Raw genomic sequence first — 21,541 nt, 5'->3', positions numbered from 1 at the left:
ATAACTAAAAAAATCCAAAATTGTAAAACAAAATACAATAACTGGAAACCGATCCTTTGTTATTATATTTTCCTTTTTCATTTCCTTTTCTAATTAACATTTGGAAATATTGTTTAGATATAAAATCGCCCAAATACCAAAAAAAAATCACAACATTGATAACAAAGGAATATGCCATTTTCCTGTTTTTTTCGAATGGCATTTAAAAGGAAAATATAACCAAAAAAATAAAAAGAAAAAAACTATGATAGCACCAAACAAGTTTTTGTTTTTAAAGTAGCACTCAAGGCTTAAAGTCAAAAAATAAGTTTCATTAAAGAGGTAAATATATACTTATACTTTTTGAGTTAATTAATCTAAACCTTAAAGGATAGAGTTTTGGAATTAGGGTTTAAAATTTTATAAAATAAAAAATAAAAATTTTAAAAACAGTTTTAAAAAGTATTTTTAAATTATAAAAAGAAAATTTGAAAAAAAATAAAAAAATTATAAAAAATTTCGAATCTGAAAACATATAATCTGAAACAATAAATTTTTTTTTTTCATTTTATTTATTTATTTGTTTTTATTTATTTTTGTTTATTTATTTAATTTTAAACCAATGATATTAAGGATAGATTACTCTTTAATGAATATTATTTTTGTGACTTTCTTCTTCTAGTGCTATTTTTGAGACATAAATTTTAAAATGTGCGATTATTGACAATTGACCAAAAATAAATATTGATTAATATACAATAAACACAATCTTTATTTTGGAAACGCTCATTTTGAGGATGGAACCGTGACCGCTTCAAACGTATAAATACTCAGTAAACGATATCTCGGCACCGTTTCACACCGAAAAGTTACCACTTTTCTATCTCACTTTCGATCACTCCGGCCATTATAATCTGCCGGCGACTCAAATCTAATCCTCGGTGAGTTCTTCAAATCTTTCTTTTATTATTATGATTGATTAGAGAAACTCAACACCTAGGGTTCGATCAAGATCTCTCTTTTTATTTTATTATTATGATATTTGTTGATGCTATTAGGGTTTTCGTCTCGTGATGCCTGGGATGGATCGGATCAGCGAGTTGCCAGAATCTTTACTTAGTCAAATACTCTCATACATACCGACAAAAGAATCGGTGCAGACAAGTGTTTTGTCTAAGAGATGGGAGAATGTGTATCTAAGTGTACCCGGTCTTGACTTAAACTGCTCTGTTATTCCTAATTATAATGCTGATGAAGTGATCTTAAGCTTCTTAAGCTTCATTGACAAGCTTCTCGAGTTTAGCCCTGAGTCAAGTCTCTTTAAAGTCACGGTTAAGTGCAGGGGCATGTTGATAGACGGGTTCAGCGACCGGATCGGTACGGTGATTGACCGAGGGACACAGCAACTTGATGTTGTGAGCAGTACAGATTATTACGAGGACTCTTTTGGTCATGCCTTACCGGGTGTAGACTTCATGCCTATGAATCTCTACACGAGCAAGACATTGGTTTACTTGAAGCTCACGTCGTCTGGTCTTGGTGATCCTGGTTTTGTTTTCATGCCTTGTCTTAGGTTCTTGCATCTTGAAGAAATTAAATGGCGTGTGCATCTGGAGAAAGTCCTCTCAGGGTGTCCTGTTCTTGAGGAGCTGACTTTGGTGAGGGATTTGGATGATGATGATTATGCACGTACGGATGAAGAATTTAGGGTTATGCGTGTGAGGTCTCAGAGCTTGAAGAGGTTTAGTGTGCTGCCGCTTAGGGAGGCAAGGGATTACCATTCCAGAGTGGAATGCACACTTGAGATTGATGCTCCTGGTCTTGAGCATATGAGTCTCGGAGATGATCAGTTTGATAGCATTGTGGTAAAGAAGCTGCCTTCTTTGTTGGTGGTTGAGCTTGATATCAAGTTCTTTGTCAAGGTTGGCGTGCTTTTTAATACTTGGGACGTATCAAAGAGCAACGAGATCCGCGAGTTTCTCAATGGGATATCGAGTGTGAGAGATATGATCATCTCTGGGATGACAGTGCATGCCTTTGAACATTATTCAAAAGCAGGAATCATCCCCAAGTTCAACAACTTGTCCCGTTTACAAGCAGTGTTCCATGGCAAGTTATTGCAGTTTCTGCCAGCCTTTCTTGAGTGTTGCCCCAATCTGAAACACCTAATCTTGGTAAAAACATTACTGTTGTCCTTATGTTTTTTTTATGGATGTGTGTTTTTGAAAACCCAGCTTTTTTTTTGTGTGTTGTTTACAGAAGGTTCTTCATCCAGAGGAGATGGATGAGGGATTGGAACTCGCAGATGTGCCACGGTGTGTCTCATCGACTCTTGAGTGTGTTGAGATACAAGAGAAACTTGAGTTGGAGGAAGGGAAGATGAAAGCAACAAGTTACTTTCTTGGAAACTCAGCAATGCTGAAGAAACTCATTCTCAGCCCTACAGCTTATGATCCTCGAAATGTTGCGGAATCAGAAATATGTGAGATGGTTAATAAACTCACAAAACGTTCCACAGGATGTGAAATTGTCATTCGAGCCATGGAGGAGGTCGTTGTCATTTGATGGGTCTTCTTAGTTCTGGTTGGATTCCATTGACCATTGTCAGTATGACTGCGAATCTTTTTTCTTTTCTTCCAAAAGTCCCAATCTCAGTTTCTTGGATGTTTTGATAATGATGATCTTGCATTCTCTTAAGTTTGGTTTTATATGTTTTATACTTTTAAATATCATTTTTTTTTAGTTTATTCAGCTCGATTTTAATTCTTTTCATCTGAATCATTTTTCGATAAGAAAATACTTTGTATGAACTATAAAACATAAATTCTTGAAAATGGTATAAGTACTACAAGTTAAACATGCTATTGTAGAGAAAAAACAGAAGTACATTAGAAGTTGAAAGTGAAAGAAAGAAGAAGACGAGAGAAAAATGTGTTTTCTACAATGAGAGTGTTGCTTTTACTCTTATATTTTTGTATCTATTCTACTAACATGAGATTTGGGAGAATGTTGTAATAGACTTCTCTTTAATTTTAAGTTTGGTTCTGTCATTCCTGAACGTGGTTAATTCACGATTCAGGTATCGCTGCTGCTATCGGAACATGTCAGCTGAAAAGAATGCTTCTGTTAACAGCTTCATCATAGGAAATTGATTGTAAAACAGTCATGATTAGTCTTTTAATAATATATTTATAATCTTTTGGGATACATATATCTTACTTGGGCAGTTTGATACAAATTGCTTTAAGTCGGGAACATAAGACTCATATATGCTCTACTCATGTTTATTTGTGTCTCTATTTAGGACACTTACACTTTCCGTCTTTCTGATCGCAATAACCATTACCTCTGTTACAACTAGGCATAGTATAGCATTCAAGGTCAGTGTCACATTGCCCTAGATGATTCAGATCGACTCCATTTGTGTGTTTCTTCGTCTCCGCTGCTTGTAATTTAGGACACTTACAAGCTCCGTTGTTGCAATATCCTCGACCTGTGTCACAACCCATGCCAGAGCACTCAGGGTTTGAGGTGCATGTTTTAGGACACTTGCAAACTCCATCGACGTTGCTGTGATCGCAATAACCGTCACCTCTGTCACAATGCATGGTATAGCACTCAAGATCAGTGTCACATTGCCCTAGATGATTCACAACCGCTCCATTTGTATCCACAACTTGTAATTTAGGACACTTGCAAACTCCATTGTCGCAATATCCTGGACCTGTTAGACAACTACGCATGGTGTAACACTCAAGGTCTGAGTCACATTGCGCTTGATGGTTCACCTCGGCTCCATTTGCAAGATCTTGTCATGCATATGAATAATGTTTTAGTCCATATATGGTTTGTCAACAAACGAAATTATTTATAAAGATCAGTTTATACCACTAGTTTTCACGTTTTGGGTCAAATTTCGTTTGAAAAGGAAAGTGGAACAATAAATTAGTAAAAGTCTACCAGCTTTTCTTACATACGAAAACTATAATTCCCACATGACATAAACCTTAAACGCCCCTAGAACATAGATTTTGATAGCATAAATTAATAATAAATTATGTGTATTCTAATTATATGTTCGTGTATAAACATATATACGAATGCATGTATCATATTGTGAAATGAACGATAAGTAGTATCCTTACGGAAGGCAACATCAAGAAGAAAAGACAATAGCATAAAGTTAAGGAACACTTTCTTCATTTTTTGGGTATAGAAGTTTTTGTGTTTCTCAATTGTAAAGCTAACTTACTCTTCATAGTTAGCTTTTATGATGTATTTTAGATAATGAAATTATTTTAATATTATTCTTGTTTTGTAATTCAATGTTATTAGTGTAATTTGTTATATTATAATTCTTTTACGAAATTTATCTTAAAGTAAAGAATATCTCAATAGTATTAAATTATAATCTAAATGTAATTAATTTATGAGTTAAACATATTTCTTTATATAATCAATAAAATAATAATAAATTCAAATGATCAAACTATTAATAATTTTAGAAAATATTAATAATGCAATAAATTGTATATAATCAAAAGAAAAGGAATACAAAATGTTATGGTATTTGATAAGTATACATATAAGGGAGAAATCAATAGTTACAATTTAAAAATTTTATGATTTTCTATTACTTGAGATTTTCTATTAATTGAAAGTTAATATACTATTATTTATTAATATTAAATAATATCAATTTAAATTAATTTTACTATACAATTTAATTCATGCATAATAGATCTTGTTAGATAGATAATTTATTTTATGGTTTTAGAAAAATAAAAAATAATATTACTAACATATAATTACTTAATGAAAATTTTAAGTTCTGGTTTATTTGATTTAATGAAAATTAATTCATGCATATATACGACTGCATGTATCATATTATAAAATGAAAGATAAGTAGTATACTTACGGAAGGCAGCACCAAGAAGAATAGACAATAGAACAATGTTAAGGAAAACTTTCTTCATTTCTGGGTAGAGTTTTTATGTTTCTCAGTTGTGAAGCTAATCTATTCTTCCTAGCTTTTTATAATGTATTTTGAAGTAGTGATTTTTGGTAAAGTTATTAATATATAGGTTGAACGTTTTGGTCTACAATCATTAAGGTAGCAAAAAACGATGTACAATAACTAAATGTGGTCAATGGACACAAAACTTTCCAACTAAACTGAGTCAATACTTTCACTCATTGACTGATTTAATCATTAATTAGTTAGTCTAATTGTTGTCAAACTCCAATAGAACAATAACTGTACACTGATCCTTTGTTATCTTTTTTTTTTTAACGTCTGAATAGATTTTATTGGTATACCGAAGTGAAAATAGAGTTATAGAATCGTATACAAAGCAACAAAATACAATGATATACTGATCCTTTGTTATCATTTTTTATTTTTCATTTCTAATTAACAACAAAAAAACTGAATTTTGGAAAGATTGTTTAGATATCGAATCTCCTAAATACAAAAAAAAAAACACAAAATTGATAGTGGAGAATATGCAATTTTCATTACAATCGATTTTCATGATTCTTCCAATGGCATTTAACAGGAAATATAACCAATAAAATAAATATTTATAGATATACAATAAATACACTTTACTTTTGAAACGCTCTTTTGAAGATGGAACCGTAACTGCTTCAAACGTACAAGTACTAAACGATATCGGTACAGTTTCAGACAAAAAGGTTACCACTTTTTTCTCTCACTGTAGATCACTCCCGCCGGTGACGCAAATCCAATCGACGGTGAGTTCTTCAGAAACTTTAGATCACTTTCGTTTCATTTGTAGTCTTAAGTTTTGTGATTGATTAGAGAAACTCAACGCCTAGGATTCGATCAAGATCTCTCTCTTTTTTTTTAATTATACTGTTAGGGTCTTCTTTCGTGATGTCTGGGCGAGATAGGATCAGCGAGTTGCCGGAGTCACTGTTAACTCAAATACTCTCATACCTTCCGACAAATCAATCGGTGCAGACAAGTGTTTTGTCGACAAGATGGAAGAATCTGTATCTAAGTGTTCCTGGTCTTGACTTGAACTGCTCTTTAATTCGTTATGATGCTGACGAAGTGTTCTTAACCTTCATTGACAAGCTTCTCGAGTTTAGCCCTGAGTCAAGTCTGTTTAAAGTGAAGATTAAGTGCAGGAACACGATGATAGACGGGTTCAAGGACCGGATCGGTACACTGATTAACCGTGGGACACATCATCTCGATGTTGAGAGCAGTATCTATTTCGAGGACGACGATTCTCTCTATCCTATTCCTATTGTTGACATGATGCCTATGAATCTACTCACGAGCAAGACATTGGTTTACTTAAAGCTCGCATCTTCTGGACTCATGGATCCTGGTGTTGTTTTCATGCCATGTCTCAGATTCATGCATCTTGAAGAGGTTAAATGGCGTGTGCATCTGGAGAAGCTTCTCTCAGGGTGTCCTGTTCTTGAGGAGCTGACATTGTCGAGGGATATGGATGATGATTATGCAATTGGGAATGAAGAGTTTACGGTTATGCGTGTGAGGTCTCAGAGCTTGAAGAGGTTTAGTGTGCAGCCGCTTAGGCAGGCAAGGGATTACCATTCCAGAGTGGAATGCACACTTGAGATTGATGCTCCTGGTCTTGAGCATATGAGTCTCGGAAAAGATCAGTTTGATAGGATTGTGGTAAAGAACCTGACTTCTTTGTTGGTGGTTGAGCTTGATATCAAGTTCTTTGTCAAGGTCGGCGTGCTTTTTAATACTTGGGACGTATCAAAGAGCAATGAGATCCGCGAGTTTCTCAATGGGATATCGAGTGTTGGACATATGATCATCTCTGGGATGACAGTGCATGCCTTTGAACATTACTCAAAAGCAGGAATCATCCCCAAGTTCAACAACTTGTCCCGTTTACAAGCAGTGTTCCATAGCAATTTATTGCAGTTTCTGCCAGCCTTTCTTGAGTGTTTCCCCAATCTGAAACACCTACTCTTGGTAAAAAACATTACTGTCCTTATGTTTTTATGGATATGTGTTTTATTGAAAACTCAGCCTTTGTGTGTGTGTGTGTGTTTGCAGAAGGTTCTTCATTCAGAGGAGATGGAGGAGGGGGAGGGATTGGAACTCACAGATGTGCCACGGTGTGTGTCATCGAGTCTTGAGTGTGTTGAGATACAAGAACAACTTGAATTGGAGGAAGGGAAGATGAAAGCAACTAGTTACTTTCTTGCAAACTCGGCAGTGCTGAAGAAACTCATCCTGAGCCCAACAGCTTATGATCCTCGAAATGTTGCGGAATCAGAAATATGGGAGAAGGTTAATAAACTGACAAAACGGTCTACAAGATGTGAAGTTATCATTCGAGCCATAGAGGTAGTTGTCATTGATGAATCTTCTTCTTAGTTCTGGTTGGATTCCTTGACCATTGTCAGTATGACTGCGAATCTTTTTGTTCTGTTCCAAAAGTCCCAATCTCAGTTTCTTGGATGTTTAGATAATGATTTGCACTCTCTTAAGTTTGGTTTTATATGTTTTATACTTTTAAATATCAATTTTTTTTAGTTTATTCAGCTCGATTTTAATTCTTTTCATCTGAATCATTTTTCGATAAGAAAATACTTTATATGAACTATAAAATATAAATTCCTTAAAATTGTATAAAATACTACAAGTTAATCATGCTATTGTAGAGAAAAAACTGAAGTACATTAGAAGTTGAAAGTGAAAGAAAGAAGAAGACGAGAGAAAAATGTGTTTTCTACAATGAGAGAGTGTTGCTTTTACTCTTCTATTTTTGTATTTATTTTACTAACATGAGATTTGGCAGAGTGTTGTAATAGACTTCTTTTTTTATTTGTAAATAATAGACTTCTCGTTAATTTTGAGCTTGGTTCTGTCATTCCTGAACGTGGTTAAGTCACGATTCAGGTATGCTTGCTGCAACCGGAACATGTCAGCTGAAAAGAATGCTTCATCATAGGAGTCCAGCTACCAGACATGAATCGAACATTTGGAGTTTTAAAAGTTTTTGTGATCTGATAAAAGTCCGAATAATTAATTATACAATTCGATTTGATCCACTTTTACCTGAATGTTCCGTGTATGAATATCCATAAAAATATATTTTAACTAGATATCTAATTTGATTTGTGCATGAAAATAATAAAATATTAAAATAATAACTTTTTTGGTGTAAACCAACTATTACAAAATAAAAAATTATTTACTTTTAACACTCTAATAACTAAAATAATTGATTTAATAAATAAAAATATTGTAAAGTACATAAAATATAATAATTATATAATATAAATATAATTCTTTGAATATGTGTATATATGCATATACCGGATCAGATCGAATATTCGTTCTTAAAAACATTAGTATTTATGATTTATTAAATGCAATTTGTAAACAGATCCCTTGTTATTATATTTTCCTTTTTCATTTGCTTTTTAATTAGCCACAAAAATTTAAAATGAAAATATAACCAATAAAATAAATATTGTTTTTTGTCAAAAAAATAAAAGAAATATTTATAATATATCGACAATAAAGACAGCCTTCACTTTTGAAACGCTCTCATGGAACCGGAACAATCAGTTCCGTATAAATTCTGAACAATCAGTTCGACAGTTCCGTCTTCAGACAAAGAACTTTTCTCTCTTGCTTTCGATCACTCCCGCCGATACAATCCGCCGGCCACTCAAACCCAATCCACGGTGAGCTCCTCAGAAACTCCCCATCGAGTCTTTCGTTTCATTTGTTTTGTGATTGATTAGAGAAACTCTTCAACGCCTAGGATTCGATCAAGATCTTTTTTTTCATATGTTGTTTTTTGATGCTCTTAAGGTGATGTCTGGGATCGATAGGATCAGCGAATTGCCGGAATCATTGCTTACTCAAATACTCTCTTTCCTTCCGACAAAACAATCGGTGCAGACAAGTGTTTTGTCAAAAAGATGGAAGAATCTGTATCTAAACGTTCCCGGTCTTGACTTAAACTTATCTCTCATTCCTTATGATGCTGATGAACTTCTCTTAAGCTTCTTAACCTTCATTGACAAGCTTCTCGAGTTTAGCCCTGAGCCTGTTCTTTTTAAAGTCAAGGTTAAGTGCAGAGTCACGATGATAGACGGGTTCAGGGATCGGATCGGTACAATGATTAACCGGGGGACGCAGCATCTCGATGTTGAGAGTAGTACCTATGATATAGAGGACGACTCTTTTCACCATCCTTGTGTTGACTCCATGCCTATGAATCTCTACACGAGCAAGACATTGGTTTACTTGAAGCTCACGTCTTCTGGTCTTAGGGATCCTGGTGTTGTTTTCATGCCTTGTCTTAAATTCATGCATCTCGAAGAAGTTAAATGGCGTGTGCATCTGGAGACGCTTCTCTCAGGGTGTCCTGTTCTTGAGGAGCTGACCTTGTTGAGGGATCTGGATGATGATTATGCAGTTGCCTATGATGAATTTACGGTTATGCGTGTGAGGTCTCAGAGCTTGAAGAGGTTCCGTGTGCTGCCGCTTAGGCAGGTTAGGGATTGCAGGTCGAGAGTGAATTGCACGCTTGAGATTGATGTTCCGGGGCTAAAGATTATGAGTCTCGGAGAGGATCAATTTGATAGCATTGTGGTAAAGAACCTGACTTCTTTGTTGGTGGTTGAGCTTGATATCAAGTTTTTTGTCACGTTTGGAGTAATCTTTAATCCATGGAACTTAGCAAAGAGCAATGAGATTCGTGATTTTCTCAATGGGATATCGAGTGCTAGGCATATGATCATCTCTGCCAAAACAGTTAAGGTGCATATATAATATATTCATACAACAATTCATGGACTTATTCAAGACCTTTCACTTGTATTAAATATATTCGTGTTGCAGGCCCTTGAGTATTACTCACAAGCAGAAATGATTCCCAAGTTCAACAACTTGTCCCGTTTAGAAGCAGTGTTCCATAGCAATTTATTGCAGTTTTTGCCAGCCTTTCTTGAGTGTTTCCCCAATCTGAAACACCTAGTCTTGGTAAAAACATTTTTTTCTTTATGTTTTATGGATATGTGTATTATTGAAAACTTAGCCTTTTGTGTGTGCGTTTGCAGAAGGTTGTTCACTCAGAGGAGATGGAGGAGGGATTGGAACTCACAGATGTGCCACGGTGTGTCTCATCGACTCTTGAGTGTGTTGAGATTCAAGAAAAATTACAATGGGAAGAAGGGAAGATGAAAACAACAAGTTACTTTCTTGGAAACTCAGCAGTGCTGAAGAAACTCATTCTGAGCCCCACAGCTTATGATCCTCGAGATGTTCTGGAATCAGAAATATGGGAGATGGTTAATAAACTCACAAAACGTTCTGCAGGATGTGAAATTATCATTGGAGCCATGAAGGAGGAGGTCGTTATCATTTGATTTGATGAGTCTTCTTCTTAGTTTTGGTTGGATTCCTTTTGACCATTGGTGCTGATACAAGTTCTTCATGACTTGCGAATCTTGTTTTCCTTTTTTTCCCTTTTGAAAGTCCCAATCCCAGTTTCTTTGGATATATCTCTTATATAAATGATGATTTTACATTCTCTTAAGTTTGAATTGGGTTTTAATGATTTAGAATTTAGAATTTTTGATAGTTTAAATGGAAAAGTGGCTACGGTATTGAATTTAGTCTTTAGATTGTTTTCATTTAGTATACCCAAGTCACAAACAAAATACTTTAGTGTTAAGTAAAATCATGTGTGACCATTATGTCCAGGGAATGTCTTGGTATAACAAGAATTGCAATAAATGTAAAAACTATAAAGATGATTTGAAAGTTAACAGACATGATTAGTCTTCTAATAATATATTTATTTATTTTTGGGATACATACTTTATTTGCCCATGTTTAAGTCTGGGTACATAAGACTCATATGTTCTAGTCATGTTTATTTGTTTCTCTACTTAGGACACTTACACTTTCCGTCTTTCTGATCGCAATATCCTGGACCTCTCTGACAACTACGCATGGTGTAACACTCAAGGTCTGAGTCACATTGTCCTTGATGATTCACGTCCGCCCCATTTGTATCCACAACTTGTAATTTAGGACACTTACACTTTCCGTCTTTCTGATCGCAATATCCTGGACCTCTCTGACAACTACGCATGGTGTAACATTCAAGATCTGAGTCACATTGCCCTTGATGATTCACGTCGGCTCCATTTGCAAGATCTTGTCATGCATACGAATAATGTGTTAGTCCAAACATGGTTGTTTTGTCAACAAAACGAAATGATTTATAAAGTTTAGTTTATACCACTAGTTTGCACGTTTTGGGTCAAATCTCGTTTGAGAAGGAAAGTGGATCTCAAAAAATTAGTAAAAGTAAGTATTAATTATAAAAGTCTCTATTTTTACTACGAACTTTTCTTTCATACGAAAACTATAATTTCCACATGACATAAACCTTAAACGCCTCTAGAACATAGATTCTGATAGCATAAATTAATAATTATTTATGTAAATTCTAATTATATATTCGTGTATTAACATACATACGATTGCATGTATCATATTGTGAAATGAACGATAAGGAGTATACTTACTGAAGGCAACACCAAGAAGAAAAGACAATATAACAAAGTTAAGGAACATTTTCTTCATTTTTTGGGTAGAAGTTTTTGTGTTTCTCAATTGTGAAGCTAATTTTTTCTTCATAGCTAGCTTTTATAATGTAGTTTAGATGATGAAAATATTCACTAAATATCTTACCAATATTATAATAGTATTATATATTGTAATATTAATTTTCTTTTTGTAATTCAATGTTATTAGTGTAATTTGATATATTAGAATATCTCAATGGTATTAAATTATATTCTAAATGTCATTAATTTACGGGTTAAACATATTTATTCATAAATGATCAAACTATTAATAATTATAATAAAATATTAATAATGCAATAAATTTTATATAATCAAAAGAATATAAATATAATATGTTATGGTATTTGATAAGTATACATATATGGGAGAAAAAAATAGTTAAAGATAATTTTATTAAAAATTCAAAATCTTAAGATTTTTCTATTACTTGATACTTTCTATTAGTTGAAAGTTAATATACTATTATTTATTAATCTTAAATAGTATCAATTTAAATTGATATTACTATACAATTTTAATTCATCCATAATGGATCTTGTTGGATATATAATTTATTTTATGATTTTTAAAGAATCAAAAATTATAGTAATGACATATTATTATTTAATGAAAATCTTAAGTTTTAGTTTATTTTATTTAATGAAAATTATTCAAAATAAAACATTTGTCATCTTGCAAAAGGTTCACGTCAATAATATCTACTTTTACTTCTAACATTTTTTTTGTACGGAAACTATAATTCTCACATAAACCTTAATACGCCTCTAAAACTTCTTTTAAAAAAATGTAATAATTGGAAATAAAATAATCATCAATGTAATAGAATAGCAAAACTTGAAATTCCATGAAGAGAGGAAATCAAGCATTAATATCTGAATAGTATAATGTCAGGAGTAATCATTTATGTATATTATAATTCTATATTCATGTATAAACATATATACGATTGCATGTATCATATTGTGAAATGAACGATAAATAGTATACTTACGGAAGGCAACACCAAGAAGAAAAGACAATAGAACAATGTTAAGGAACACTTTCTTCATTTTTGGGTAGAAATTTTTGTGTTTATCACTTGTGAAGCTAATCAATTCTTCTTAGCTTTTTATAATGTATTTGAAGTAGTGATTTTTGGTAAGGTTATTAATATATAGGTTGAACGTTTTGGTCTACAATCGTTAAGGTCAAAAACGGATGTACAATAACTAAATGCGGTCAATGGACACAAAACTTTCCAACTAAACTGAGTCAATACTTTTATTCAATGACTGCATTTAATAATTAATTAGTTAGTCTAATTGTTGTCAAATTTCTTAATAACCGAGTGTTCCACCAATAAAAAACATGTTATTGACGGTGGAAACCATGGAAAGTCCATCGAAATCAAAACTTTAGAAATATTCTTGGAAGACAGTTTGGCATATGCCTTTGCTCAAAAGGATGAAACTATAGTTGACATATACTTAGTTTACTTACGGAAGACAGTGACAATAAGAGAAACCAGCAATACAAGCTTGGAAGATACTTGCTTCATTCTCCAAAATAACGCTTCTGTTCTTTGGTAAATTTTATAGAGATAATATTTTGAATGTAGTGGAAACTACTCTATGCCTCATTGGAATTTATAATGCGTTTTAGGATAACATGGATGGGTGGTAATTGTTGTAACGTCTAGTTTTTAGCTAAGTTGACGAATCGTCACACTTTTCACCACTATTGGTCGAGCTATACGTTTACATAGTAAAAGTTGCAAGACTCGTGTCATCTGTGAGGTCCATGTTGTGTAAAAGTTTTTTTTATTTTTTTTTGCTAAAATGTTGTGTAAACGTTTCTAAAGGAATCCAAAAAATTCGATTAAAATGATATATGTAATAAATACTAATGGATTTGGGTAATAGATGAATGGATCTAAATTTTTTTTACTTTTTTTATAACCAAAAAGTCCAAAATTGTAGTGCAAACTGTAGTATAAAATATAAGATACATTTTTTTTTTGAAACGCATCATGAACATAGAATCTCTGAACCACTTCAAACGTACATAGATACTAAAAGATCTGTTTTCTGTAATGGATGACCTTTGTAGCTCGTCGACCTCTATCAACGACGTGAATAATCGACCATTGTAATTGGTTTTCTCATGTATAAAGGGATGTAGCTTGTATAGTGCAGCTTCCTTATTATTAAATGCAATATGTAAACCGATCCTCTGTTATTATATTTTCCTTTTCATTTTGCTTTTGCAACTGATAACAAAAACTGACTTTTAGAAAGATTGTTTACATATCAAATCTCCCAATTCCCAAATATAAAAATCAATATTGGCAATTGAAACTATGCAATTTTCCTGAAAATACTCGATTATTACAATTATTGTTTTCCGATGGCATTTACATGAAAACTAGGTGTTTTGCCCGCGATGCGGACTAAAACATTTTCATAAATTTTTGAAAAGTTCTTTGTATACTATACTAGTTATATTGTATTTTCCAAAAAGAATTCTTGCGATCAATTTAGTATCATCTATGCATTGTCTACTCTCGAATATATAAATATATATATTTCTGAACAATTAAATATTAAAATATATTAGTGGTATAATTTAAACTTGGGTCTCTAGTCAAAAAACAAAACTTGTTTCCAATTTATGTAAAGAATATTATTTTTTTGAATGAGCAAAGATTTAAGGATGGTTATTGTTTTAAAAACATTAACTTGTTATTTCTGAACAATTGAATATTAAAATATTTTAGTGGTATAATTTAAACTTGAGTCTCTAGTCAAAAAACAAAACTTGTTTTCAATTTATGTAAATAATATTATTTTTTTGTGAATGAGCAAAGATTTAAGGATGGTTATTGGCAAATAAATGTTTGAGAACTTACATTTTTTTTTTGAGACTCTACTGCTATAATAGTTTAAGGTTTTTTGAAATATTACTAATTAATTGTTATTGATTCAGAGATTTTCAAATTTCATCAAAATTCTTTATTTATTTATGATAATAGTTTTTCATTCTATTTTAACAAAATTTAACGTTATTAAAATATAATTTATTTTTTTTATTCATAAGATACAACTTTCAAAATATTTTGGCAATTAAAATAATAGATGTAAGATTTAAAATCCACTATGTAATTTGTTATTTAAATATCACAACAAAAAATTACATAGCGGTAGAGTTTATATTTTTTTAACTTTAAGTTTTGAGATTATTTTTTAGTGTTTAGGGTTGGTAGAGTTTTAGCGTTAGATGGGATTTATGGTTAGATTTAGGCAGAGTTTAGGGTTACCAGGGTTTAGAGTTAGGTAGGGTTTAGGGTTAGAAAGGGTTTAGGATTAGGTAGGATTTTTAGGGTTAAGCAGGGTTTAGGGTTAGGAAGGTTTAGGGTTAGGTAGGGTTTAGGGTTAGGTAGGGTTTAGGGTAGGTAGGGTTTAGGGTTAGGTAGAGTTTAGGGTAAAAATGGGTTTAGGGTAGGTAGGGTTTAGGGTTAGGTAGGGTTTAGGGTTGGTAGGGTTTATGGCTAGATAGAGTTTAGGGTTAGGTAGGGTAAAGTTAGGTAGGGTTTAGGGTAGGTAGGGTTTAGGGTTAGGTAAGGTTTAGGGTTATGTAGGGTTTAGGGTTAGTAGGGTTTAGGGTTAGGTAGAGTTTAGGGTTAGAAAGGGTTTAGGGTTAGAAAGGTTTTAGGGTTAGGTAGGGTTTAGGTTAGGTAGAGTTTAGGTTATGTAGGATTTAAGGTTAGTAGGGTTTAGGGTTATATAGGGTTAGGGTTAGGTAGAGTTTAGAATTAGGTAGGGTTTAGGGTTAGTAGGGTTTAGGGTTAGATTTAGGACTAGAAAGGGTTTAGGGTTAGGTAGGTTTTAGGGTTAGACAGGGTTTAGGGTTAGGTCAGGTTTAGGATTAGAAGGGGTTTAGGGTTAGGTAGGGTTTAAGGTTAGAAGGGGTTTAGGGTAGATAGGGTTTAGGGTTAGGTAGGGTTAGGTAGGGTTTAGAATTAGGTAGGGTTTAGGGTTAGGTAGGGTTTAGGGTTAGAAAGGGTTTAGGGTTAGTAGGGTTTAGGGTTTAGGGCTAGAAAGGGTTTAGGGTTAGAAAGGTTTTAGGTTAGGTAGGGTTTAGGTTAGGCAGGGTTTAGGGTTATGTAGGGTTAAGGTTAGGTAGGGTTTAGGGTTAATAGGGTTTAGGGTTAGGTAGGGTTTAGGGTTAGGTAGGGTTTAGGGTTAATAGGGTTTAGGGTTAGGTAGGGTTTAGGGTTAGGCAGAGTTTAGGATATGTATGGTTTAGTGTTAGGGTTAGGTAGGGTTTAGGATTAGGTTTTAGGTAGGGTTTTAAGGTTAGGAAGGGTTTAGGGTTAGGTAGCGTTTAGGGTTAACTAGGGTTTAGAGTTAGGTAGGGTTTACGTTTAGGGTTAGGTAGGTTTAGGGTTTGGGTAGTATGAAGGGTTTAGGGATTAGGGTTAGGTTTATGTAGGGTTTAGGGTTAGATAGGGTTAAGGTCTAGGTTTAGGTAGGGTCTAGGGTTAGGTAGGATTTAGGGTTTAGGTAGTAGGAAAAGTTTAGCGTTTGGTTTAGGTTGGGTTTAAGGTTTGGTTTAGAATAATGCTTAGAATTATAGGATTTAGGGTTTGTTTTTTTTTGTTTATGCATTTAGTGCTGAGTTTTTTGGATAAAATTTTATATTAATATTATTGATTCATAATTTTTCTTAAAATGTTAAAATTTTTAACGTGATTTTTAATGTCCTTAAAATAAAGTATGTATTTTTTTATTAAGTTTTTTGTGACAATAAGTTGAATATATCTTAGACCACAAATCATAAATATTCTTAGTCTTATACATTTTGTTCTTTAAGTTATTGTTACTTTTATTTGTTTTTATACATTTCTCTTAATATTTATGTACGCATCCATAATATTTTTTAAAAAGGATTTTTCATTAACTAATGTATTTATTGTAGTTTTAAATATTTTATAGTTTTCGTGCACTTGATTAAATTTTTTTGGTGTTGGTGGTATTTGAAGTGGTTGAGAATCTGAATGGATATTTACTTTCATAAAGTTTTTGGTGTATGTTTAAAATTAAAAATTCATAAAAGCTTTTAAATCATATGAATATAATATTCAACACACTAATATTGACTGTTTATATACTTAAAATTCTGAAGTAGGTAATTGCAAATTTGTTGAACTCATATATTCGTTGTTACTTTATAAATTAACACATGATGAGGTACATACGGTAAAAATTGCTTTGATGATAATATAACGTCCATATCGTAATGTGTGTTTTTTTTGTTTTATCTACTATGTATTAACAAATTCAATAATATTAAAGAGTAATAAGCTTTGTTAATTGTTTATAGTATAAGCCCAAAGTTAAACTCAAGTCTAGCCAAAGAAATAAAACCCAGAGACACGTATCAGTCTTTCAGAGAGTGACTTTCCATGTGAATATGTTAGGAGAGAGGCAAACATATTTTATATATATAGATTTACTATTAAAATAAATTTTAAAATAACTCAATATTACATTTTAATTATATAATTAAAAAAATTATTTGATTAATATTTAATTATATAATTTATGTTTTTAACGTTTATTAAAATACTTTTTCATATACACAATAATATATATATATATATATAAATTATCTTTTTTAATTATAATTTTAGATTTTGGATAATTCAATATTCTATTTTTAATTATATAATTAATAATTTTATTTAATTAATATTTAGTTATAGAATTTATGTTTTGAACTTTTTATTTAAAGACTTTTTCAGATAACAATACAATATATACATAAGTTATCTCTTTTTTAAATTATATTTTCAAATTTTGGATAATTCTTACTATTATTAATATTAATCAATTATCTAATCAAAATCAATTAAAATTTCGTTTTTATTTTTTATTTTATTTATACATTTTATTCATTAAGGGTTTAACAATATTAACCACTCTAACTCTCAACGTGAGAACTCCATTACGAAAATTTACTTCGTAAATAATAGTTTTAAATTATATAATTAAAAAAAATTGTTTGATTGATACTTAATTATATAATTTATGTTTTAAACGTTTTACTAAAATATTTTTTCAGATAATAATACAATATATATATAGAATTATCTTTTTAAATTATATTTTTATATTTTGGATAATTCAATATTCTATTTTTAATTATATAATTAATAATTCTATTTAATTAATATTTAGTTATAGAATTTATGTTTTAACTTTTTACTTAAAGACTTTTTCAGATAACAATACAATATATACATAAGTTATCTCTTTTTTAAATTATATTTTCAAATTTTAGATAATTCTTACTATTCTTAATAATAATCAATTATCTAATCAAAATCAATTAAATTTTTGTTTTTATTTTTTAATTTATTTATACATTTTATTCATTAAGGGTATAAACGATATTAACCACTCTAACTTTCAACGTGAGAGCTTCATTGTAAATGTTTACTTCATAAATAATAGTATAGATTTTATTCATTAAGGGTATAAACGATATTAACCACTCTAATTTTCAACGTGAGAGCTTCATTGCAAAAGTTTACTTCGTAAATAATAATATAGATATATAACCAATAAAAAAGAAATATTTATTAGGTGACAAAAAATAAAATAAATATTTATTAATAGACAATAAAGACGGCCTTTATTTTTGAAACGCTCTCATGGAACAGGAACGTATAAATTCTAAACAATTCAGTTTAGTTTTCAGGCAAAAAGTTCTTCAGAAACCCATATCCACAGTGAGTTGTTCAGAAACCCATATACTACCTCCATCGAGTCTTTCGTTGTGTGATTGATTAGAGAATCTCTACTCCTATGATTCCATCAAAGAACTCTCTTTTATATGTTGTTTGTTAATGCTGTTAGGGTTTCGTTTCGTGATGTCTGGGCGAGATAGGAATCTTTGCTAACTCAAATACTCTCATACCTTCCGACAAATCAATAGGCGCAGACAAGTGGTTTGTCCAAAAGATGGGAGAATGTGTGGCTAAGTGTTCCCTGTCTCGACTTTGACTTACACTCCTCTGTTGTTCCTTACCATGACAACCAAATGCTCTTCACCTTCCTTGACAAACTTCTCAATTTTAGCCCTGAGTTAAGTCTCTTAAAAGTCAAGGTTAAGTGCAGAGACATGATGATAGATGGGTTCATGGAACTTCTCGGTACAGTGATTAGACAACATCTAGATGGTGAGAGCAGTACCGATTATATAGATGATTACACTAATTCTGTTACCTTACCTTGTGTCGAGTTCATGCCTATGAATATCTACACGAGCAAGACATTGGTTTGCTTGAAGCTCACGTCTTCTGGTCTTAGGGATCCTGGTGTTGTTTTCATGCCTTGTCTTAAATTCATGCATCTCGAACAAGTAAAACGGCGCGTGCATCTGGCTAAGCTTATCTCAGGGTGTCCTGTTCTTGAGGAGCTGACCTTGTTGAGGGATCCGGAGGATAGATATAAGGCTCTGCTTGTTAGGACTCGGAGCTTGAAGAGGTTTCGTGTGCTGCCGCTTAGGAATGGATATGTCTTCGAAAGTGAAATGCACGCTTAAGATTGATGCTCCAGGGCTAGAGCATTTGAGTCTAGGTGATGATCAGATTTGTAGCATTGTGGTAAAGAACCTGACTTGTTTGTTGGTGGTTAAGCTTGATGTCAAGTTTCGCGTGCTTGTTAATACTTGGAACGTATCAAAGATCAATGTGATCCGTGATTTTCTCAATGGGATATCATGTGCAAGACATATGATCGTCTCTGCCAAAACAGTTCAGGCCCTTGCTCGCTACTCACAGTTAGGAATGATTCCTAAATTCAATAACTTATCCCGTTTACAAGCCGTGTTCCGTAGCAAGTTACTGCAGGTTCTCCCAGCCTTTCTTGAGTGTTGCCCAAATCTGAAACACCTAATCTTGGTAAAACCATTTTTTATCCTTATGTTTTTTTTATGGATATGTGTATTATTGAAAACTCAGCCTTTTTTTTTTTTTTTTGTGTTTGTGTGTGTGTGTGTGTGTTTGCAGAAGGTTGTTCATTCAGAGGAGATGGAGGAAGGATTGGAACTCACGGATGTGCCACAGTGTGTGTCATCGACTCTTGAGTGTGTTGAGATAAAAGATAAGTTTGAATGGGAGGAAGGGAAGATGAAAGTAGCCAGTTACTTTCTTGAAAACTCAGCAGTACTGAAGAAACTCATTCTGAGCCCCACAGCTTATGATCCTCGATATGTTGTGGAATCAGAAATATACGACAAGGTTAATAAACTCACAAAACGGTCTACAAGATGTGAAGTTATCATTCGAGCGCATGGAGGAGGTGTAGACAAAGGTGACAAGGAGAAGACGATCTGGAAACCAAAAGGAACATCAACTTCAGAAACGTGTTCTGTTTCTGAAACAGAGAAGAAGAATGAGATAATGGACTTGAGAGACAAGACTCCAAGGGCAGAAACAAGCTTTTACTAAACACGGAATGGGCTTGCAAGAAGAAGAATTAAAGCCCATTCAGAATCAGAAAACAGCAACGGCTACTACAAGTTATGAAAGGCAAAACAGAGAAAAGGACAAGTCTTGTGGTCCTGGAAAGTACGAACTAGAAGAACCAATAGTGTTGAAGAATCGCTTCCAACCGTTGGAATCCAATGAAGAGATGTTGCTCTAATTGACAGCAAGGAGATAGACTAGGGTTTCCTCTCTTTGGTATAAATACAGCTTAAGCGATTGTAATAAACTTCAAGCAAGAAATATAATGAAAACATTCAGTTTATATTAGTCTCTGTTCTAGATCTCTAGATCTTCTTCTTGCTTACAGGAGGTCGTTGACATTGATGAGTCTTCTTCTTAGTTCTGGTTGGATTCTTTGTGAACATTGGTGCTGATAAAAGTTCTTCATTGTCAGTATGCCTGCGAATCTTTTTTTCATTTTTTTTCAGAAGTCCCAATCTCAGTTTCTTGGATGTCTTTTAGATAATGATGATCTTGCATTCTCTTAAGTTTGGTTTTATATGTTTTATACCTTAATTAATATCCCAAAAATTTAAGTATTATTTGGTTCAGATTGGAGAAAAAATTATTTATATGAACTATAAAATATAAATTCCTGAAAACGATATAAATACTATAAGTTAAACATGCTAATATGCTACTGTAGAGAAAAACAGAAGTACGTTAGAAATGTTCTTAGTCGAAACTTAAAGAAAGAAGAAGACGAGAGAAAATGTGTTTTCTACAATGAGAGAGAGACTCGCTTTTACTATCATGATTACAAATTATATCTTTGTATATATTTTACCAACATGCATGCGATTTGGCAGAATGTTGTGATAGACTTCTCATTATTTTTTTAGTTTGGTTATGTCATTCCTTAACGTGATTTACTATTCACGATTCAGCTACGGCTGCTGCAACCGGGTCATGTACAAGAGCCTACCAAATAAGGATGACGAGAATATCCGAGTTTTTGGACCTTTGTAGTTGTTATAGCTAGAAATCAGAAAGGTCAGCTCGTCAACCTAACCCTTGTAGTTTGGTTTTCTCATGTATAAAAGGGCTTGTAGATTGTATATGAGCTCCTTAGAATGGTGATGATACCAATTCAAATCATATGCATCGTATTACTAAATGCAATTTGTAAACTGATCATTTGTTATTATATTTTCTTTTTTCATTCGCTTTTGAAAATTGATTTTTTGGAAGATTATTTATATATCAAATCTCCCAAATACATTAATCAATACTGGTAATGGAAAATATGCACTTTTCCTTAAATTACTCTATTATTACAATCGATTTTCATAAATTTTCCAATGGCATATAACCAATAAAAAAGTTAACTTTACTAAAAGAGGGAACCCGGAACCGCTTTACACGTAGAAATACTAAACGATATATTAT

The 21,541-nt window shown here is 32.4% G+C and overlaps 3 protein-coding genes, 1 non-coding gene and 1 pseudogene across 9 annotated transcripts; 3 read left to right on the top strand and 2 right to left on the bottom strand.

Annotated features, from left to right (window-relative positions):
- Positions 1-506: 506 nt before the first annotated feature.
- On the top strand, positions 507-21,314 carry LOC103843029 (F-box/FBD/LRR-repeat protein At1g13780). 4 transcript variants are annotated; one of them, XM_018655011.2, is made up of 3 exons: positions 507-920; positions 1,038-2,153; positions 19,673-21,314. In XM_018655011.2, the coding sequence occupies exons 2-3, from the start codon at positions 1,053-1,055 to the stop codon at positions 20,111-20,113; spliced, it is 1,542 nt and encodes a 513-aa protein (XP_018510527.2). In that variant the 5' UTR covers positions 507-920; positions 1,038-1,052; the 3' UTR covers positions 20,114-21,314. The 4 variants fall into 4 exon arrangements, with proteins under 4 accessions (XP_018510527.2, XP_009117970.2, XP_009117971.2 ...); XM_009119722.3 differs by lacking the exon at positions 19,673-21,314 and adding an exon at positions 7,052-7,548 and having other exon boundaries at positions 728-920; XM_009119723.3 differs by lacking the exon at positions 19,673-21,314 and adding an exon at positions 2,239-2,742 and having other exon boundaries at positions 728-920.
- On the bottom strand, positions 3,149-12,762 carry LOC103843030 (integrin beta-1-like). 3 transcript variants are annotated; one of them, XM_033279039.1, is made up of 3 exons: positions 12,611-12,762; positions 10,916-11,182; positions 3,149-3,667 (listed from the first exon to the last, which is right to left on the bottom strand). In XM_033279039.1, exons 1-3 carry the CDS (start codon positions 12,666-12,668, stop codon positions 3,276-3,278), a joined length of 717 nt encoding a protein of 238 aa, XP_033134930.1. In that variant the 5' UTR covers positions 12,669-12,762; the 3' UTR covers positions 3,149-3,275. The 3 variants fall into 3 exon arrangements, with proteins under 3 accessions (XP_033134930.1, XP_009117972.1, XP_033134931.1); XM_009119724.3 differs by lacking the exons at positions 10,916-11,182; positions 12,611-12,762 and adding an exon at positions 4,901-5,209 and having other exon boundaries at positions 3,149-3,787; XM_033279040.1 differs by lacking the exons at positions 10,916-11,182; positions 12,611-12,762 and adding an exon at positions 4,125-4,792 and having other exon boundaries at positions 3,149-3,787.
- Positions 8,532-10,553, top strand: LOC103843031 (F-box/FBD/LRR-repeat protein At1g13780-like). Its single transcript, XM_009119726.2, has 4 exons — positions 8,532-8,694; positions 8,825-9,778; positions 9,860-10,000; positions 10,078-10,553. Exons 2-4 carry the CDS (start codon positions 8,828-8,830, stop codon positions 10,384-10,386), a joined length of 1,401 nt encoding a protein of 466 aa, XP_009117974.1. The 5' UTR covers positions 8,532-8,694; positions 8,825-8,827; the 3' UTR covers positions 10,387-10,553.
- On the bottom strand, positions 12,432-12,545 carry LOC117128740. The gene has a single exon (XR_004452133.1). It is a non-coding gene; the product is annotated as a small nucleolar RNA snoR98 (small nucleolar RNA).
- Positions 17,953-19,663, top strand: LOC117128269 (annotated as a pseudogene).
- Positions 21,315-21,541: the final 227 nt, after the last annotated feature.

This window comes from Brassica rapa, chromosome A09 (genome assembly GCF_000309985.2).
Source record: "Brassica rapa cultivar Chiifu-401-42 chromosome A09, CAAS_Brap_v3.01, whole genome shotgun sequence".
Classification (NCBI taxonomy): Eukaryota; Viridiplantae; Streptophyta; class Magnoliopsida; order Brassicales; family Brassicaceae; genus Brassica; species Brassica rapa.
This window is presented reverse-complemented; position numbering and strand designations above follow the sequence as displayed.